The 16,788-nt window shown below is 38.2% G+C and overlaps 1 protein-coding gene across 1 annotated transcript; it reads right to left on the reverse strand.

Moving 5' to 3' along the window:
• Positions 1-999: 999 nt before the first annotated feature.
• Positions 1,000-13,968, reverse strand: slc25a46 (solute carrier family 25 member 46). Its single transcript, XM_061734582.1, has 8 exons — positions 13,612-13,968; positions 9,784-9,826; positions 9,634-9,691; positions 7,780-7,857; positions 6,715-6,815; positions 6,567-6,623; positions 5,143-5,200; positions 1,000-3,448 (listed from the first exon to the last, which is right to left on the reverse strand). The coding sequence occupies exons 1-8, from the start codon at positions 13,853-13,855 to the stop codon at positions 2,846-2,848; spliced, it is 1,242 nt and encodes a 413-aa protein (XP_061590566.1). The 5' UTR covers positions 13,856-13,968; the 3' UTR covers positions 1,000-2,845.
• Positions 13,969-16,788: the final 2,820 nt, after the last annotated feature.

Consider the following 16,788-nt stretch of genomic DNA (forward strand, 5'->3'; position numbering starts at 1 on the left):
AGGTTCCGCTCTGAAGTCACCGGCGTTACCCTGAAATACGTCCCCCCGAGTCGGAAAGCCAGTAGCTGACAGAGGTGTCTTCAGTATTCCCATTCATTACTCAGGGAGAAGTATAGATACTAGAGTTTAAAAATACTCCTGTAGAAGTTGAAGTATCAACTCAAGTTTTTTACTCAAGTAAAAGTATAAAAAGTACTGGTTTCAAAACTACTTAAAGTATAAAAGTAAAAGTAATGTAAGGGGGAAAAAGCCATTAAGGACAAAAGCCATTGAAAATGAATGTATCTTAGTATAATGCAAATATATTAAAGAACCATATATGTGTACTATTGAGCATTAACATGTGTTTCAGAGAGCAGGAGATATGATGACTAGTTGCCTATAAGTATTGTAATGGTGCAAAAAGTCAAACTTCAGAGGCATGTTATCATTTATCCTAACCTTTATTGGAATGTACATCCAAGTTTAGTTGCAGGAATCTGAGGGAACGGATGTAAGAACAAAACTGGACAAGAACATCTGAAACAACCACAACCAAATTCACTCTATCCGGATGGAGCAATTTAACTGGATAGTTTTTTTTAAAGGCCGAAATGAAATAGAGTAACAAGGCTGTTTTTAAAATGTAAGGAGTAAAAAGTACAGATAATTGCGTGAAAATGTAAGGAGTAAAAGTAAAAAGTCGTCTGAAAAATAATTACTCCAGTGAAGTATAGATAACCAAAATTTCTACTTAAGTAAGGTAACAAAGTATTTGTACTTCGTTACTTGACACCTCTGGAAGCTGGAATACTAGAAAACGATGAAACAAAAAATCTTCATTTTTAACCTCAGAATAAACTAAACTGTTGTTTCAGGACTGAAGAATAAAAGATCTGAAGAACATAAGTTGACTATTGATGTACATTTATTCACGACAATCACACAGTTTTGGACATTTTTCTGCAATAAAGTTTACATTTATTAACAACATTCAGACAGTTTGAGACATTTTTACAATAAAGTTAAGTTTCCGATGCAGATGGTTAACTGTACCAACTGAAGTAAAACTTAGAGCTAGACTGTCGGGGTGAAAGGGCTTAAATACTTTTGTCCTTTCACAGAGTGGTTTCCAATGATCAGGACTATATACGTTTATTTCTAAGACATGATAATGACACTGAATTCTCCATTTGTTGCATGAAGATTACGCTATAATAATGACCACTTCAGATTTGAGACTTGATGAGGTAAAAGAAAATGTATTTGTAAATATTTGTCATAAACGCAGACCAAAACTGGTTTTGTAGCTGACTGAAATGTTTATTTCTGCTGTATAGTTGGACATGTTAACAGAGGTCAATGGAGTGGTCAGTAGAATTTTCGCTCGCTTTCTGAGAATGCTCAACAGTTTCACCCAAGGACAGAAGAACCAGCTGACTCACGAAGTTTATTTCAGAGAAAAACAAATGTTTACAGGTAAAAACACCTGTAAACAGCTCAAGTAAACAAAATCACGTTCTTTTCTCATTTAACCTCAAAATTGTTCCAGACATTTTTCTTTTGAATGTCCATTTGTTCATTTACTGATGTGAATAATGATTTAAACAAACAACCTCAAATAATTTAATTCTAAATCTACTTAAATTTTGTACAATTTTACACAAATCTGACATTTGTTACAAAGTAACATTTTCTGTTTGTCTAGGTGTTTATCAAGCATGTCTGTTTCCGTGGTTACGGACACATATGAGCAGTGACGTGGCAGCTCTGACCGACCAATCAGCTGACACGACTTAAACACAAACAGACTCATGCTTTAGTGCCGAGACAAGAAGTGATGCAGTTTCCATGGAGACGCACAACCACCACAGGAATCTGTCAGAGAGCAGGACATGAGGGTCAGGGAGGTCGGGGGGTGTAGGGGAACAGTTGCTATGGAGATCCGTTTGGCTGCAGCGGAGACTGACATGGTTGCTATAGAGATCTAGGTGGTTGCTAAGGAGATCCAGTTGGTTGCTATGGTGTTGTTATAAAGGTTCCTTCCAACAGCATCCATCAGTCAAACACGTGAAGTCAGTCCTTTTCCCGTGACTGTGCCTGGTCCGTGGACTTCGCAGCCATCCGTTTTTTCTTTTGAAATGACAAAATAAAAATAGATATAATCCAAAATAATCCGTTTCACATCTTTTGTTTTGATAATAAAAAACGGAAAACGGAAAATGGATCGTTATCCGTTATCCATTATCCATTATCCGTTATCCGATTTCATTGATGTGTTTGAAAATCGAAATTGGGAATTAAAACAGCGAGTGGAAAACTCTTTTCTCTATTTCCTATTTGTCTCCAACGGGGGGGCAGTATGTTAGAGTTCAGTTTATGATATTGATTGGACGCTGCTTTTTTTTGACGCTGCAGCTGAACGGACTGTCACAACATCACTGCAGTTTCATGACGGAGTGAAGACAGATTACAGATTAAACTCATGTTTCACTCCCAGGTTTCATATTTGATTTATTTTCTCTATCAACATTAAAAAAATCTAAAACTGTTTACTGCGCATGTGCAATCCCCCCATTTGTCCAATCCTTGTTTTCTGTATCCTTGGAAACCAATAGGAAATAGAGAAAAGAGTTTTCCACTCGCTGTTTTAATTCCCAATTTCGATTTTCAAACGCATCAATAAAATCGGATAACGGATAACGATCCGTTTTTTATTATCAAAACAAAAGATGGGGAACGGATTATTTTGGTTTATTTCTCTATTTTTATTTTGTCATTTGAAAACAAAAAACGGATGGCCGTGAAGTCCACGGACCGTGCCTGGTCCCAGCAGGAGGGGGTGCAGCGTCTCCAGAGCAGCTCTCTAGCTGGCCTTGGTGTCCAGCAGCAGAACCCTGAGCAGCGTCTTGGCGGCGGCGAGCAGCGCTCCGTGTAGGGCGTACTGGGCCACCAGTGCCCCAAAGCCACGGTAGTAGCCGGCCCCGCCCTCTTTGCGGCGGATGGCGTGCAGACAGTCGGAAAAGCCGTCGTACTGAGTGTTGACGGGCAGCACCAGCGGGCTGGCACCGTTCCCGGTGGCCGCGGCGACCACGCCGTCGGTGGCGTCGATGATGGTGCGCGTGCCCTGCAGGCTGAGGCGGTGCAGCGCCGTCTCCAGGGGAAACAACGCCACGTCCGCCACCAGAGACCCCAGCCACGCCGCCGCCAGCTCTGGGAAATAGGCGTCCAGCGGGTTGGACGGCTCCGCCCGCTGCTTCCTGCCCCGCTGGTGCAGCCACAGCGCCACCCGCTGGACCGAGGAAGCGATGGCGTAGCGCAGGATGGCGTGCAGCGCTGCGGGAAACAGCAGGCAGCTGAGAGGAAGCAGGCGGCGGCTGTGAGGAGCGCCGACGCCCAGCAGCCGAGCCACGCCTTCACGGATACAATCCAGCAGGCCGTACGACGCCTCGTCACGCACAATTTCGCTCTGAGGACGCAGATGGGAAAAAGTCAGGATCAGATTCTCCAGGAGCTCATCAATGACTACGTTTCCATGCATCAATAACCCTTTTAAAACCCGAATATTGGCAATAACCCGAATTTGCACGGCCATGTAAACACCAATAACCCCTTTGACTAACCCGAATTTGCTCATATTCAGGTTTTTAAAAACCCCAATATGAGCCCTGGGTTACTCCTTTTAAAACCTGAATATTGGGTCATGTAAACACCAAACGGAATATCCCCATCAAACGGAACAGGAATTTGTTTTCTGCACATGCTCTGTTCACAAGGAATCCTGGTCTTTTGAGTCCAGGAAGTTCTTATAAACACGGAGAAACCAAGACCAGGAGGAGACTAATCACTTCATAAATGTAATGAAGGATATGAACATTTCTACGACGGAGTATAAGGGCCAAACTAAGACAACAACAAAAATGGAAATTACGAGAATAAAGTCATAATAATATGAGAATAAAGTCGTAAAATTACGAGAATAAAGTCATAATATTACAAGAATAAAGTCGTAATATTTTGAGAATAAAGTCGTAATATTACGAGAATAAAGTCATAATATTACGAGAATAAAGTCGTAATATTTTGAGAATAAAGTCATAATAATATGAGAATAAAGTCGTAAAATTACGAGAATAAAGTAATAATATTACGGGAATAAAGTCGTAATATTTTGAGAATAAAGTCGTAATATTTTGAGAATAAAGTCGTAATATTACGAAAATAAAGTCATAATATTACGAGAATAAAGTCGTAATATTTTGAGAAAAAAGTCGTAATATTTTGAGAATAAAGTCGTAATATTACGAGAATAAAGTAGTAATATTAAATATATTATAAATATATAAATATAAATTCATAAGATGCTCAATATTCCTCATTTTAACACAGGGAAAAGATGCTCTTCCTGTTAGAGTTCTCATAAATTATATTCTCATAATATTACGTCTTTTTTCTCATAAATTACGACTTTATTCTCGTAATGTTACGACTTTATTCTCGTAATATTACGACTTTATTCTCGTAATGTTACAACTTTATTCTCATAATATTACGACTTTATTCTATTACGACTTTATTCTCGCAACATTATGACTTTACTTTCGTAATTTTTTACGACTTTATTCTCTTTTGTCTTAGTTTGGTCCTAATACTCCGTCGTACATTTCTGCATTTGTAGACGGTAGAAAGTACCGGGATAGCGAGATTTACAAGAAGGTGAGAGAAAAGTTGCGTGAAGCAGCATTTGTTTTGAATTTGGACACAGGAAGAAGAAGCAGAAATGACGGGAAATGCGTCATGATGTTCTCCGCGCGTCGCTGGCTTTATCCAGATATCCTGAATGATTAATTACCATGTAAACGGAATATTCTGAATGTTTCAGTAACCGGAATATTAGCAATAACTTGAATTTTGACTGCATGTAATCGTAGTCACTAAACTGCAATGACTCCAGCAGGTGACTGATAACCAGTTAAAGCAGGATCAGATCCACCATGTGCTCATGTCACATCGTCAGCCTCAGTGTCATGGCACAGAAAGGACATGACTTCAAAATAACAACCGTCTTCCTCCTCATCATCGTTTTGACAAACAGGATGTATGAGTTTCAGTGTGATGTCACCTGCAGCAGGTGTTTGTGAGTCATCAATAATCAATAATCACCTGGACCGTCTCGATGAGGCTGGCACAGTAAAATGGAAGAGCCACCACCGCCGTCAACCTGCAGACGAGACAGCAGCGGTCAGAGTCCCACGTGTGTGAGGATCCCCCCCTGTTCCCGTCAAAGACCCCACAGTTACTAGGAAGGGACCGCTGCATCAACACGGACACTACCATCGCTACTTTTGTTGACACTGTTCATTGTGTCATCACTAGGGATGGGCGGTATGGACTAAAAAAATGTATCCCGATCATTTCTGGCATTTATCCCAATAACGATAAAAATGACGATAAAAAAAATACCAATTCAACTCCACCTTTTTAACTATAAATCTATCACCACATTCAGTCTTTGGAGCCCCCAAAACACTGCTCTAAAAGATACTAAATACTACTAAACTACACCAATTAAATTGAATTAATAAAAACCAATTAAATTAGTACACCTGTACTGCAAAACTGTATTGACTCAAATGAAACAAGTTTGAAATGTAAGAACAGATTCAACATTTATTCCAACTGTATGGCTTAAAGAGTGGGATAACAGTGCAAACAGCAAAAGTACTATTGTCCTTCAAGTTATCCTAGCTTATAAAATCACAAAGTAGAAAAAAATACAACCTGATAAATAAAGAAACAGGACAAATAAATAAAAGTTCACTGAAAATAAAATCCAATTAGTGATGACCTCTTCTAATATAAATAAAATGTGCAAATTAGATACTATTGCAATTTTTTCTCAGCAGCAGCTGTTACATATAATAATATATAATGTAAAATATATAATAAATTACTTGCATTGCCATCCTTTGCACTCACTGTTTTTTGCAGACTCTGCATATAATAAATTATGTTTGCTCCTCGTCTCTCTTTTTAAATCCAAACCAGTTCCAGATAACGGAGCTGGAGCCTCGTTTAACAACGAGCTCCTCGCTCTCAGATCCGCCTTCCGCCATGTTTGTTAAGCTGATTTATGGTTCTGCGTTAAATCCAGGCAGAGCCTACGCCGTAGGCTCTGTGTGGATTTAACGCAGAACCCTAAATCAGTTTTACACAAAAACGTCATCAACAGGAATTTATCATTTTTACCGCGAGATGACAAATTCTTACCGTGGGGAATTTTTTTGACGGTACATCGTGAACGGTAAAATATCACCCATTCCTAGTCATCACTCTTGCATAAATAAAGCGTAACGGATTACAAGTGATGTGCTGAGGATCAGTTACACTTACTTTACATGATGTGGGACATGGGGGATATAACAACTCTTACTACATATTCCAACAATGCGGCAAAGCCGAGGACATACTGTGCACTAGATAGTCAGTAGGAGGGGATTTAAGACACCGTCCCAGACTGCTGATCACTTGGCCACAACTTCTCAACTTTAAATTAAACTATGAATCCAGAACAGAAGTGAACAAACCCTTTGAGCAGCAAATGTCCTGCCACGTGTTTCCAGTTGCATCTGTGAGGAAGTTCTCTGTGGACGAGAACAGATGCTGAGGTAGAACCGATGCACTACTGTTACAGAACTTCACAACATACGGTGGCCTGTAGTTATGAGTGGTTACCGTGGTAACGGCGTGACCTCACTGATGATTCCTTCAGCGCCCAGTGTGATGCCATGAACTATGAAGGTGCTGCCCATCCCCTTCCACAGAGCCTTCACCCCCTGAAACACAGTATCGATCCACCACTGATCAGAAAGAACCACTATTAATCCCATACTGATCAGGAAAGAACAGTATTGATCTGCTACTGATCAGAAAGAACCAATATTAATCCAATGCTGATCAGGAAAGAACCAATATTAATCCCATACTGATCAGAAAGAACAGTATTGATCTGCTACTGATCAGAAAGAACCAATATTAATCCAATGCTGATCAGGAAAGAACCAATATTAATCCCATACTGATCAGAAAGAACAGTATTGATCTGCTACTGATCAGAAAGAACCAATATTAATCCAATGCTGATCAGGAAAGAACCAATATTAATCCAATGCTGATCAGGAAAGAACCAATATTAATCCAATGCTGATCAGAAAGAACAGTATTGATCTGCTACTGATCAGAAAGAACCAATATTAATCCCATACTGATCAGAAAGAACAGTATTGATCTGCTACTGATCAGAAAGAACCAATATTAATCCCATACTGATCAGGAAGGACCAGTAGTGATTCACTACAGAATAGGCAGCATTACAGGACTGTCTCAGAAAATTAGAATATTGTGATAAAGTTCTTTATTTTCTGTAATGCAATTAAAAAAACAAAAATGTCATACATTCTGGATTCATTACAAATCAACTGAAATATTGCAGGCCTTTTATTATTTTAATATTGATGATTATGGTTTACAGTTTGAGATAAAGATTCCCAGAATATTCAAATTTTTTGAGATAGGAGTTTTGAGTTTTCTTAAACTGTAAGCCATGATCAGCAATATTAAAATAATAAAAGGCTTGCAATATTTCAGTTGATTTGTAATGAATCCAGAATGTATGACATTTTTGCATTACAGAAAATAAAGGACTTTATCACAATATTCTAATTTTCTGAGACAGTCCTGTAGAGTAGATAATGTGATCAGAGGCAGGTGATGATCAACTCGTTACATTTGTGTTTTTACCTGAGCCTTGGTGATGGAGTACATAACGGCCATGGCACTAAATGGGGTGAGGTGGTAACAGAAGCCGTGGTAGTTCACCTGAGACAACGAGCCAAGAAGACAGCAAGACAAACAGCGGAAGATAACACTTAAGTACTGGCCGGCTGCAGTATTGATATACTGCTGAATCATTATGAGCATTATAACCGTTTCTGATTGTAGAGCTTTTTAGTATCAGACAAATTCAAAAATGAAGCGAAAAAGGTTAAAATCATGTGGGCGACACCAAGATGTCCCAAAGACTCTGGTCTACAGAAGAGATCATGGTCTACTTAAGGCTGAGTTATGGTTCTGCGTCAAAACCACGCCGTCATTGATGCCGTCACTGACCTGCACCTCCCAAAAATTGTAACTACGCGTCGAGGTGACGCAGACCAAACGCAGACGGAGAGGGATGTGATTGGTTCGCTTGTAAGCAACACAGTTCCGGTTTCCGGGTTTGAAGCAGTCGTGAACTTTCAGTGTTCTTTTCTTCGTGTATGTGTGATTTTTTTTCGTTTTGTTTTTTTGCACAATAGTTGTCCTTATCTCTTTGACTCACTGTGACCAGAAAAAGTTGGATAAACCATTCAGGAAAAGATTGCGAACTAGCGGTCACAGGGGGTACTGCACCGCGACGAAATGGAGTGACGGAGAAATCCGAAGGTTCACGACGGCGTCACGGCTAGGCCTGTGTTGAAAAAAAATCGATTTTCCGATTCTAAATCGATTCTCATATTAATTCCTTTAATCCCAGTAGTCGGACACACAGTTTGTCATGACACTTCTGAAAAATGCCAGGTGCTTCATGGCAATATGTGTGCGTGGTGACGGAATAAATTAGATAAGCTAAAATGATTTGTTTACTGCGTGAACTGTTGCAATTTCTTTCTTTTTTGCACTTTAAATGGATATTGAAAGGCCTGTTTGAGTTATTTATTTCTTAGTTATTTCACAATAATTATTGTGAAATTATTATTTCACTAGTTATTTTACAGTCATATAATTCAGGCAACAGCTCAAAAAACATTTTAAATAACACTAAGCCAAATCAATATCGAATCAAATCATGATAATCGATTCTGAATCTTAAGAATCGGAATTGAATCGATTCTTGACATTTGAATCGATACCCAGCCCTAGTCACGGCGACGGCGTCACCATGACGCCGTGTGCACAGCGTCATTTTGACGCAGAACCATAACTCCAGCTTTAGTGACAGACAGTTGTCCAGATCCCAGACCATCATCCCTCTGTGCTCGACAGTGAATATGAGCCGTTTCTGCTGAAATGCTGTGTTTGGTTTCCTCCAAACATGGTTCTGGACATTAAGACCAAACATCTCCACTTTGGTCTCATTTGTCCACAGCACATTGTTGCAGAAGTCTGCTGGTTTGTGAGGCCTACAGGCTCTGAGACACAGCCTGGTCTGATCTTCGGGTAAATCATCTGAGAAGTCCAGTCCTTTAAAGACTGAAAAAACTGTCTTAAATGTTTTCCACTTGTGAATAATTGCTCTCAATGAAAATGCTGAACTCCAGATAGTCCGGAGATGGTTTCAGAACCCTTTCCAGGTTGATGTGCAGCAACCGTTCCTCTAAGACATAGCTGATGTTTTCCCCTTATGGTATTTGTGTGTTTTCACACACACGCACACGCACACGATCAGCAGATCTAGAGATTAGCAGCTCCTGACTGAAACTGTACAGTAAGGGAGTACTTGGGATTGACCACATGATTTGGAACCTGTGGAAACTTCTGGTAAAATTACATGAAAAATTGTATTTTAAATAAAAGGAAACCAAAGAGACAATTCAAATCATTAGTTATAGATACCTGACACTGTCTGCGGAAGACGATGCAGGGATGAGCGAGGACGTTCTCTGTGAACAGACTGAACACACAGACAAAAGATCAACGGGCTGATGAACCCAGAACCATCATAACTCAGCTGTGATCCAGTACTGATCAGGTAAGATTCCCCACCTGACGAGTCCGATCCCAAAGCCGGCGAATCGATTCAGCTGCTCTGCAACAATAGAAAACAGATACACTGAAACAAGCCGTTAACGCTTAGCTGTCAGACGTCACATTTACTCTGGAAAGACAAACGTGTTCACAGTTGTTGCATTCCCCGACAGCTGTGAAACCACCCCTTAATGTTGTTATGAAGTAGGCCTGTGTTCGAGAAAATCCATTTCCCAATTCTAAATCGAATCTCATATTCATTCCTAAAAATCGATTCATATGTCTAAAGATCAATTTATTTATTTTTTTTTTTTGGGGGGGGATTTTTTTTTAATTTTCTTTTATTTATTTATGTATTATTTTTTGTTCATCATTACATTACAACTTTTGGTTATTTTTTTGTTTATCCCCAAAAAAGGAATGTTTTGTTGGACTCGAGAATAACTGGTGCCATGTTTCTTGCCTTTAAATATGTTTAAAGTTATGAAAACATTCAAGTGTTAGGTTAAAATTGCATAAATTGTCTATATTTCATTACTTTATATAGTGTCTTGGGGTTACATTTGCAAAAAATGCTAAAAAAAACAAATTCTCAAAAATTAAAAACCAAAATAGACCGAAAATGGAACAAATAAAGACAGAATGTGGGAAAAAATAAAACTGATTTCATCCGTCTCTGTTTCCTCCCTGGATCTGTTTGGTAATTCTGACCCACGATGTTTCTGAAAGCAGTTCTATCAGCATTCTGGGAGCTGATTGGTCCTTACAGCATCATTAGCTGCAATACTTGCTGTTGAATCTCAATATAATACTAGTATTAACATGTTGCAGAACTACAGTCATATATAATTCATGCAACAGCTCAAAAAACAGTTTTAATAACACTAACCCAAATCAATATCGGAATCGAATCGGATCGAATCAAATCTTGATAATCGATTCTGAATCTTAAGAATGGGAATCGAATCGATTCTTAACATTTGAATCGATCCCCAGCCCTACTATGAAGTAAATAAAAACACCAGAAGTCTCATAAAGTCTAACAGCTCGACTGACAAATCCACATTTTCTGAAGTAATACCAACCAAGAGCTGTGAAAACACGGTAGGTTTCCTAGTTCTCGGTACTAGACCTTATCTACAATCCCACCAGGAATAGAAACATCTGAGAGATCGTGTTTTCCAGAAAGCTAGAAGAGTTTTCTGCTGGAATCTGGTTTCTGATGGTGAAACACCAAAAAACACATGGATCTTCATACACATGCAGCGTTACAACTCACACCTGAACCACGTGACCTGTCAGTAAGCTGCCCCTCAGTTACTGTTATCAGGTCCAACTATCAGTGTTATTTACAGATTCACAAAAGGTACCCTTTTGTGTGAAAACTAGTCCCAAAATGTTTTCTAAAACATCTTGGGACTAGTTTACTGGCTGATCCACAGGTATATGTTTTAGTGAGCAAATATCAGCTTAATGTAAAGAAAATGATTTGACTAATGGTGCTTTGAGACTGACCCATTTCAAAATTGGTCTTAATTTAAGATTGATTCAAAACTATTTTTGATTTTGTAAAATAAAAAAAACAACATTAAAGCACATTCAAGAGGTGTATAATCCAGGTGCCCTAAAGTAAAAACTCTGTCATGTTTCTGTATCAGCCAGTACATTTAAAACAGGTGTTTTCCACTAACAACCATCTACCTGCAGAGGAGCTGGTTTAGTGATGGTTGGAACAACTGCTGGATTGGATTATTACTTTAGGGCACCTGGATTATACACCTGTTGTACAAAAATTACAACCTGAAGCGACTCACCAACTTTTAGATAACCTGCAGGTTGAGGCCACGTGGGGCTGATTCTTCTGAACCCTGATTATTTTCACCGTAAGGCATTGTCTTACTTTTAATAATACACTTTGTTCAGCCCAGTTTTAGTTGAATTGATGCTCTATAGGTTCTTTATAAGCTGTGTTGTTCATGACACCTCGTTAGAAATGAAATTCAGTTAAAACAGTCATGGGGGATAATCCAACAACAATTACAGACAAACCCACTACTATGTCTACTGGGATGTATCCCTAAATCACTAATCACTATCACGGCATAAAAACACTTTACAGTTCTTGCTTATGTTGGGCCCACTAAGTGGGTGGGAGAAGAACCTCCCTCAACACATCTGTGGAAGTCGTTGATAGCCGACTATATTTCTCTGGAAAGAGTGAGATTTGGAATAAGTGATCAGAGGAGCCTTTTTGGAGCAAAAAAAAGTGTTGGAGTAGCTGGGAACTGCCTGAAATATTGGATTCACTGAGGACCTTGGGAATCATTACTTAGTATGTATTCTGGATCTGCTACATATTTTGAATTATTTGTATATACAGGACTGTCTCAGAAAATTAGAATATTGGGATTTTCTGTAATGCAATTACAAAAACGTCATACATTCTGGATTCATTACAAATCAACTGAAATATTGCAAGCCTTTTATTATTTTATTATTGCTGATCATGGCTTACAGCTTAAGAAAACTCAAATATCCTCAAATACTCAAATATCCTATCTCACGTATTTTTGCACATGTAAATATTATCCGTTTTTTTTGTGTTTACTATTTTTGTCTCTTGTACATTACTCCTTTTTCAACATTTTATATTGCTCTTTTTTATTATTTAGCTATTTATTGGTCATTTCTGTTTTAATTTTTTGTATAAACCGTTGAGCGTGTGTGTGTTTGGCTGCTGCACGATTTAATTTCTCCTCGGGGAGATCAATAAAGTCTTCTATTATATTCTATTCTATTCTGTTCAAAAATTAAAATATTCTGGGAATCTTAATCTTAACCTGTAAACCATAATCAGCAATATTAAAATAATAAAAGGCTTGCAATATTTCAGTTGATTTGTAATGAATCCAGAATGTATGACATTATTTTTTTTATTTTTTTTATTTATTTTTTTTTTAAATTGCATTACAGAAAATAAAGTACTTTATCACAATATTCTAATTTTCTGAGACAGTCCTGTATTTCTCTGGAAAGAGTGAGATTTGGAATAAGTGATCAGAGATGCCTTTTTGGAGCAAAATTTGGCAAAGTGTTGGAGTAGCTGGGAACTGCCTGAAATATTGGATTCACTGAGGACCTTGGGAATCATTACTTTGTATGTATTCTGGATCTGCTACATATTTCAAATTATTTGTATACAGGATTGTCTCAGAAAATTAGAATATTGTGATTTTCTGTAATGATATATAATCATTAATATCTATCTCAAAAAATTAAAAAATATTCTGGGAATCTTAAACTGTAAGCCATGATCAGCAATATTAAAATAATAAAAGGCTTGCAATATTTCAGTTGATTTGTAATGAATCCAGAATGTTTGACATTTTTGTTTTTTTCCAATTGGATTACAGAAAATAAAGAACTTTATTACAATATTCTAATTTTCTGAGACAGTCCTGTATATACACACTGCACTGGACATGTATAATTTTGAAAATGTATAATAAAAAGTATTATTTTAATATTGCTGATTATGGTTTACAGTTTAAGATTAAGATTCCCAGAATATTGTAATTTTTTGAGATAGGATATGAGTTTTCTTAAGCTGTAAACCATGATCAGCAATATCAAAATAATAAAAGGCTTGCAATATTTCAGTTGATTTGTGATGAATCCAGAATGTATGACATTTTTGTTTTTCTAAATTGCTTTATAGAAAATAAAGAACTTTATCACAATATTCTAATTTTCTGAGACAGTCCTGCACTGGACATGTATAATTGTTTAAATGTATAATAAAAACAAGAGCAGAGTCCTGGTTGCTGGTTCCCCCCACCCACCCACCTGCGGGAGGGACGCCGGGCTGCGCAGCCTCCCAGCCGGCCGCGGCCCCCAGCCCCCCGGCCTCCAGCGGGTCGTCGCAGAGCGGGGTCCGCTCCCCCAGGTAGGGGTTGCGGCTGCCGGGGATGTCTGGCGGGCTGGTGACCCAGTGCTCCGCGCCGCGCACCGGCAGCCCGGCCGCGAACAGCGGGTCTTCGCGGCCGCGGTAGCCCAGCCCGTCGAAGCTGTCCGGCCGCCTGGAGGCCATCGCGGGCAGCTGGATGTGGAGATGCGGGTAGGACGAATCCACCGAGGTTCGACCGTCCTGGCAGGTCCTGACAGGTCAACAAGCAGCCGGAAACACCGCACAAAACCCCGGCCGGGCGGGCTCTTCCGCCGGACCCGCTGGGGCCGATGCTGCCCCCTGCAGGCCCGGAGGAGCAGGACAGTTTAAATGTCATATAGATCACCTTGTGGGAAAACTATCTAAATATGTCGGTCTGTTTTTCAAACTGAGACACCTGCTTCCACGCTCTGCCCTTCTCATTCTTTATAAAAGTTAGTTTGAACCACATTTAAATGACTGTATTATTATTTGGTGTCATCTAAAAATACAGAAGCGTATTGCATTCACTTGAGAAAAAATTGCTCTGTTTTTTGAATTAACGAGATAACATTTTAATTTAAAAAAATCTGCTCTGTTTTTCTGAATTAAGAAGTTAATTATCTCAGAATTCCGAGAAAGGTTTTAAGGAAAAAAAATAATTCTGCTCTGTTTTTCTGATCCCAACTTGCAAGAAGCTGTCATTCTGTCATTCAGAGCTGGATTTCATGGAAGCAAACATGTTCCTGTCCATTTGAATCCAGTTTTATTTTGCTTTTGGTTTGAAACATTGGGAGATACTCTTGTCTTTAAGTTATATAGATGGTATTGTTATTAGTTTGTCGACTTTGCGCCTCAGGCACCTCAGGACTTTGCGGTTGTTCAGACGAAGATTCTTTTTTTTTCACTAAAACTTTTCTCGTATAATTAACAAGATAATTCTCTCGTTAACTCAGAAAAACAGAGCAGATTTTTTTTTTTCTCAAGTGAATGCAATACGCTTCCGTATAAAAGAATGATAAGTTTTACAGAAAAAAATTATCCGTGCCACCTCCTGGACTGAATTGAATTCAGCTCCTTGCCACCTGTTTGCCCACTATGGTTTTCGTCGCCTTAAAGAATTTAACTACTTCCATAATGCTTGTACAAAAGGTGGTCTCAGGTTTGAATCCCAGACTAACTCAACTCATCCCAATCTCTGTTGTTTCCCAGCACACCCACAAAACTAGACATAAACACCTTATTATAGGAAAAAAACATAAACTTGTGGGAACAGGTATGAGTGTTGTGTGTCGGGGACCACAGATCTGGAACGAGTTGAATGATGAGCCTTAAAAAGTCACAGTCCATCTCCATATTCAAACGCCAGTTAAAGAAACAATTGTTAAGCTCATATATATAAATGTACAATTCGGGATTAAAAATATTAACTGGAAGAAAGTGTGAATGCCCCCTCATAAACTTTTAATTGGAAACAAGGTTAAGGAGGTTTCCTTCAAAATGATCCATAAGTATTAGCCGGCCAGTCATTATATGCAGAAATTTAAAAAAAGCATTAATACAAACTGCTCATTTTGTGAGCTTTAACCATAAACTGTTTTACATATGTTTTGGCATTGTTCTTATACAAAAACATTTTGGGCAGACCTCGATAGATTTATTATTGATCATCTCACCGAAGATTTTTAATTTGTCCTAGAGAAGAAAAAAACTTTTTAATAAATCTATTTTTAATTTTGGCAAAAAATGTTATACATAAAAGTAAATTCATTAACAAAAAACCTTGTTTTGTTGTGTTCTCTGTTCCACCTGTAGGCTATACTGTTCACTGTACAGTACGTTGTGATCTTTATACTGTATATTGTAATCCTTGTCAATAAAGATTTATTAAAAAAATAAAAATAAGGACAAATGTATACCTTACTGTTGAGACATTATAACTGATATTCAGTTTGATAATACTTTATTACGATAAAAATATAATTTAATTATTATATAGTATTATTATTAAATTAGATTGTCCTTTATTCCTCCCTCAGTGGAGAAATTCGCTTAGTGCAGCAGCAGTACACACAACACACACATGCAGCGAAAGGGTAAAAAAATATAAACAGTACATATTGGAATGAAAATAAAATTAGTGCAGTATGAGAAAGAAAGAGAAACGGTGCAAAAAAAAAGCAGGTAGGATGTGTGTGAGGTAGACAGATGAGCGTGTCGAAGCTGCTTCATTCAGACGTCCGAAGCCTCGTTTTACCACGTGACTGATTCAGGAAGTGGTTCGGAGGTGGTTTGGAGAGAGGTAGGGATCATTTGGAGAGAGGCAGGGATCATTTGGAGAGAGGAAGAGATAATTTGGAGAGAGGCAGGGATCATTTGGAGAGAGGAAGAGATAATTTGGAGAGAGGTAGAGACAGTTATGTACAGGATGTAAAAGCTCAAAAACACTTTTTTGCATTTGTTTTAGCTCTGATGTTTATTAAAAAGTTAATTCACATCCTACTTCCTGTGGCAACATCTTATTTTTTATCATAAAGTCTGAATTTTGCATTATAATCCAATTCTGCTATATTTATTCTTGGAAATGGTCCAATTTTATAATCATTTTGATTTGTCGCATTTATTATGATCCTGTTTTCACATCCTGAGTCTGTTTATGTTCATGTCCTGATTCTATTTTTTAATATCCTGGATCTGCTCTTATCGTGATTTTTCTTTTGTGTTCGTGTGGAGTATCAGAATATCCATTTACCAGATGGCCGATCAACAGACCACACCCCTAATTATGCATGAGAAAATGTTTTTTTTTTGTAATTTTACCAGATGGGTAGATAAAATGGACATTTTAACATGGAGGTCAACAGAGATGGACTCAGTTGGATCTATTGTTGGGTTGAGGTTTTCACATGGATCCATGCATGAACAGGTGTGCATTTGAAAGTCAGATTCAGAGTTGCTATTGAAACTCTGTTTGACAGCTGATGTCTATTAAAAAGTTAATTCACATCCTACTTCCTGTGGCAACATCTTGCTTTTTATCATAAGTTCTGAAATTTGCATTATAATCCAATTCTGCTATATTTATTCTTCGAAAAGGT

This window comes from Cololabis saira, chromosome 11 (genome assembly GCF_033807715.1).
Source record: "Cololabis saira isolate AMF1-May2022 chromosome 11, fColSai1.1, whole genome shotgun sequence".
Taxonomy (NCBI): domain Eukaryota; kingdom Metazoa; phylum Chordata; class Actinopteri; order Beloniformes; family Belonidae; genus Cololabis; species Cololabis saira.

Coding starts and splice junctions, on each gene's coding strand:
- slc25a46 (XM_061734582.1), bottom strand. CDS start 13,855: ATGGCCTCCAGGCGGCCGGACAGCTTCGACGGGCTGGGCTACCGCGGC. Junction 9,692..9,783: donor TTTGGGATCGGACTCGTCAG/GTGGGGAATCTT, acceptor CTGTGTGTTCAG/TCTGTTCACAGAGAACGTCC. Junction 6,624..6,714: donor GAGGTCACGCCGTTACCACG/GTAACCACTCAT, acceptor TCTCGTCCACAG/AGAACTTCCTCACAGATGCA.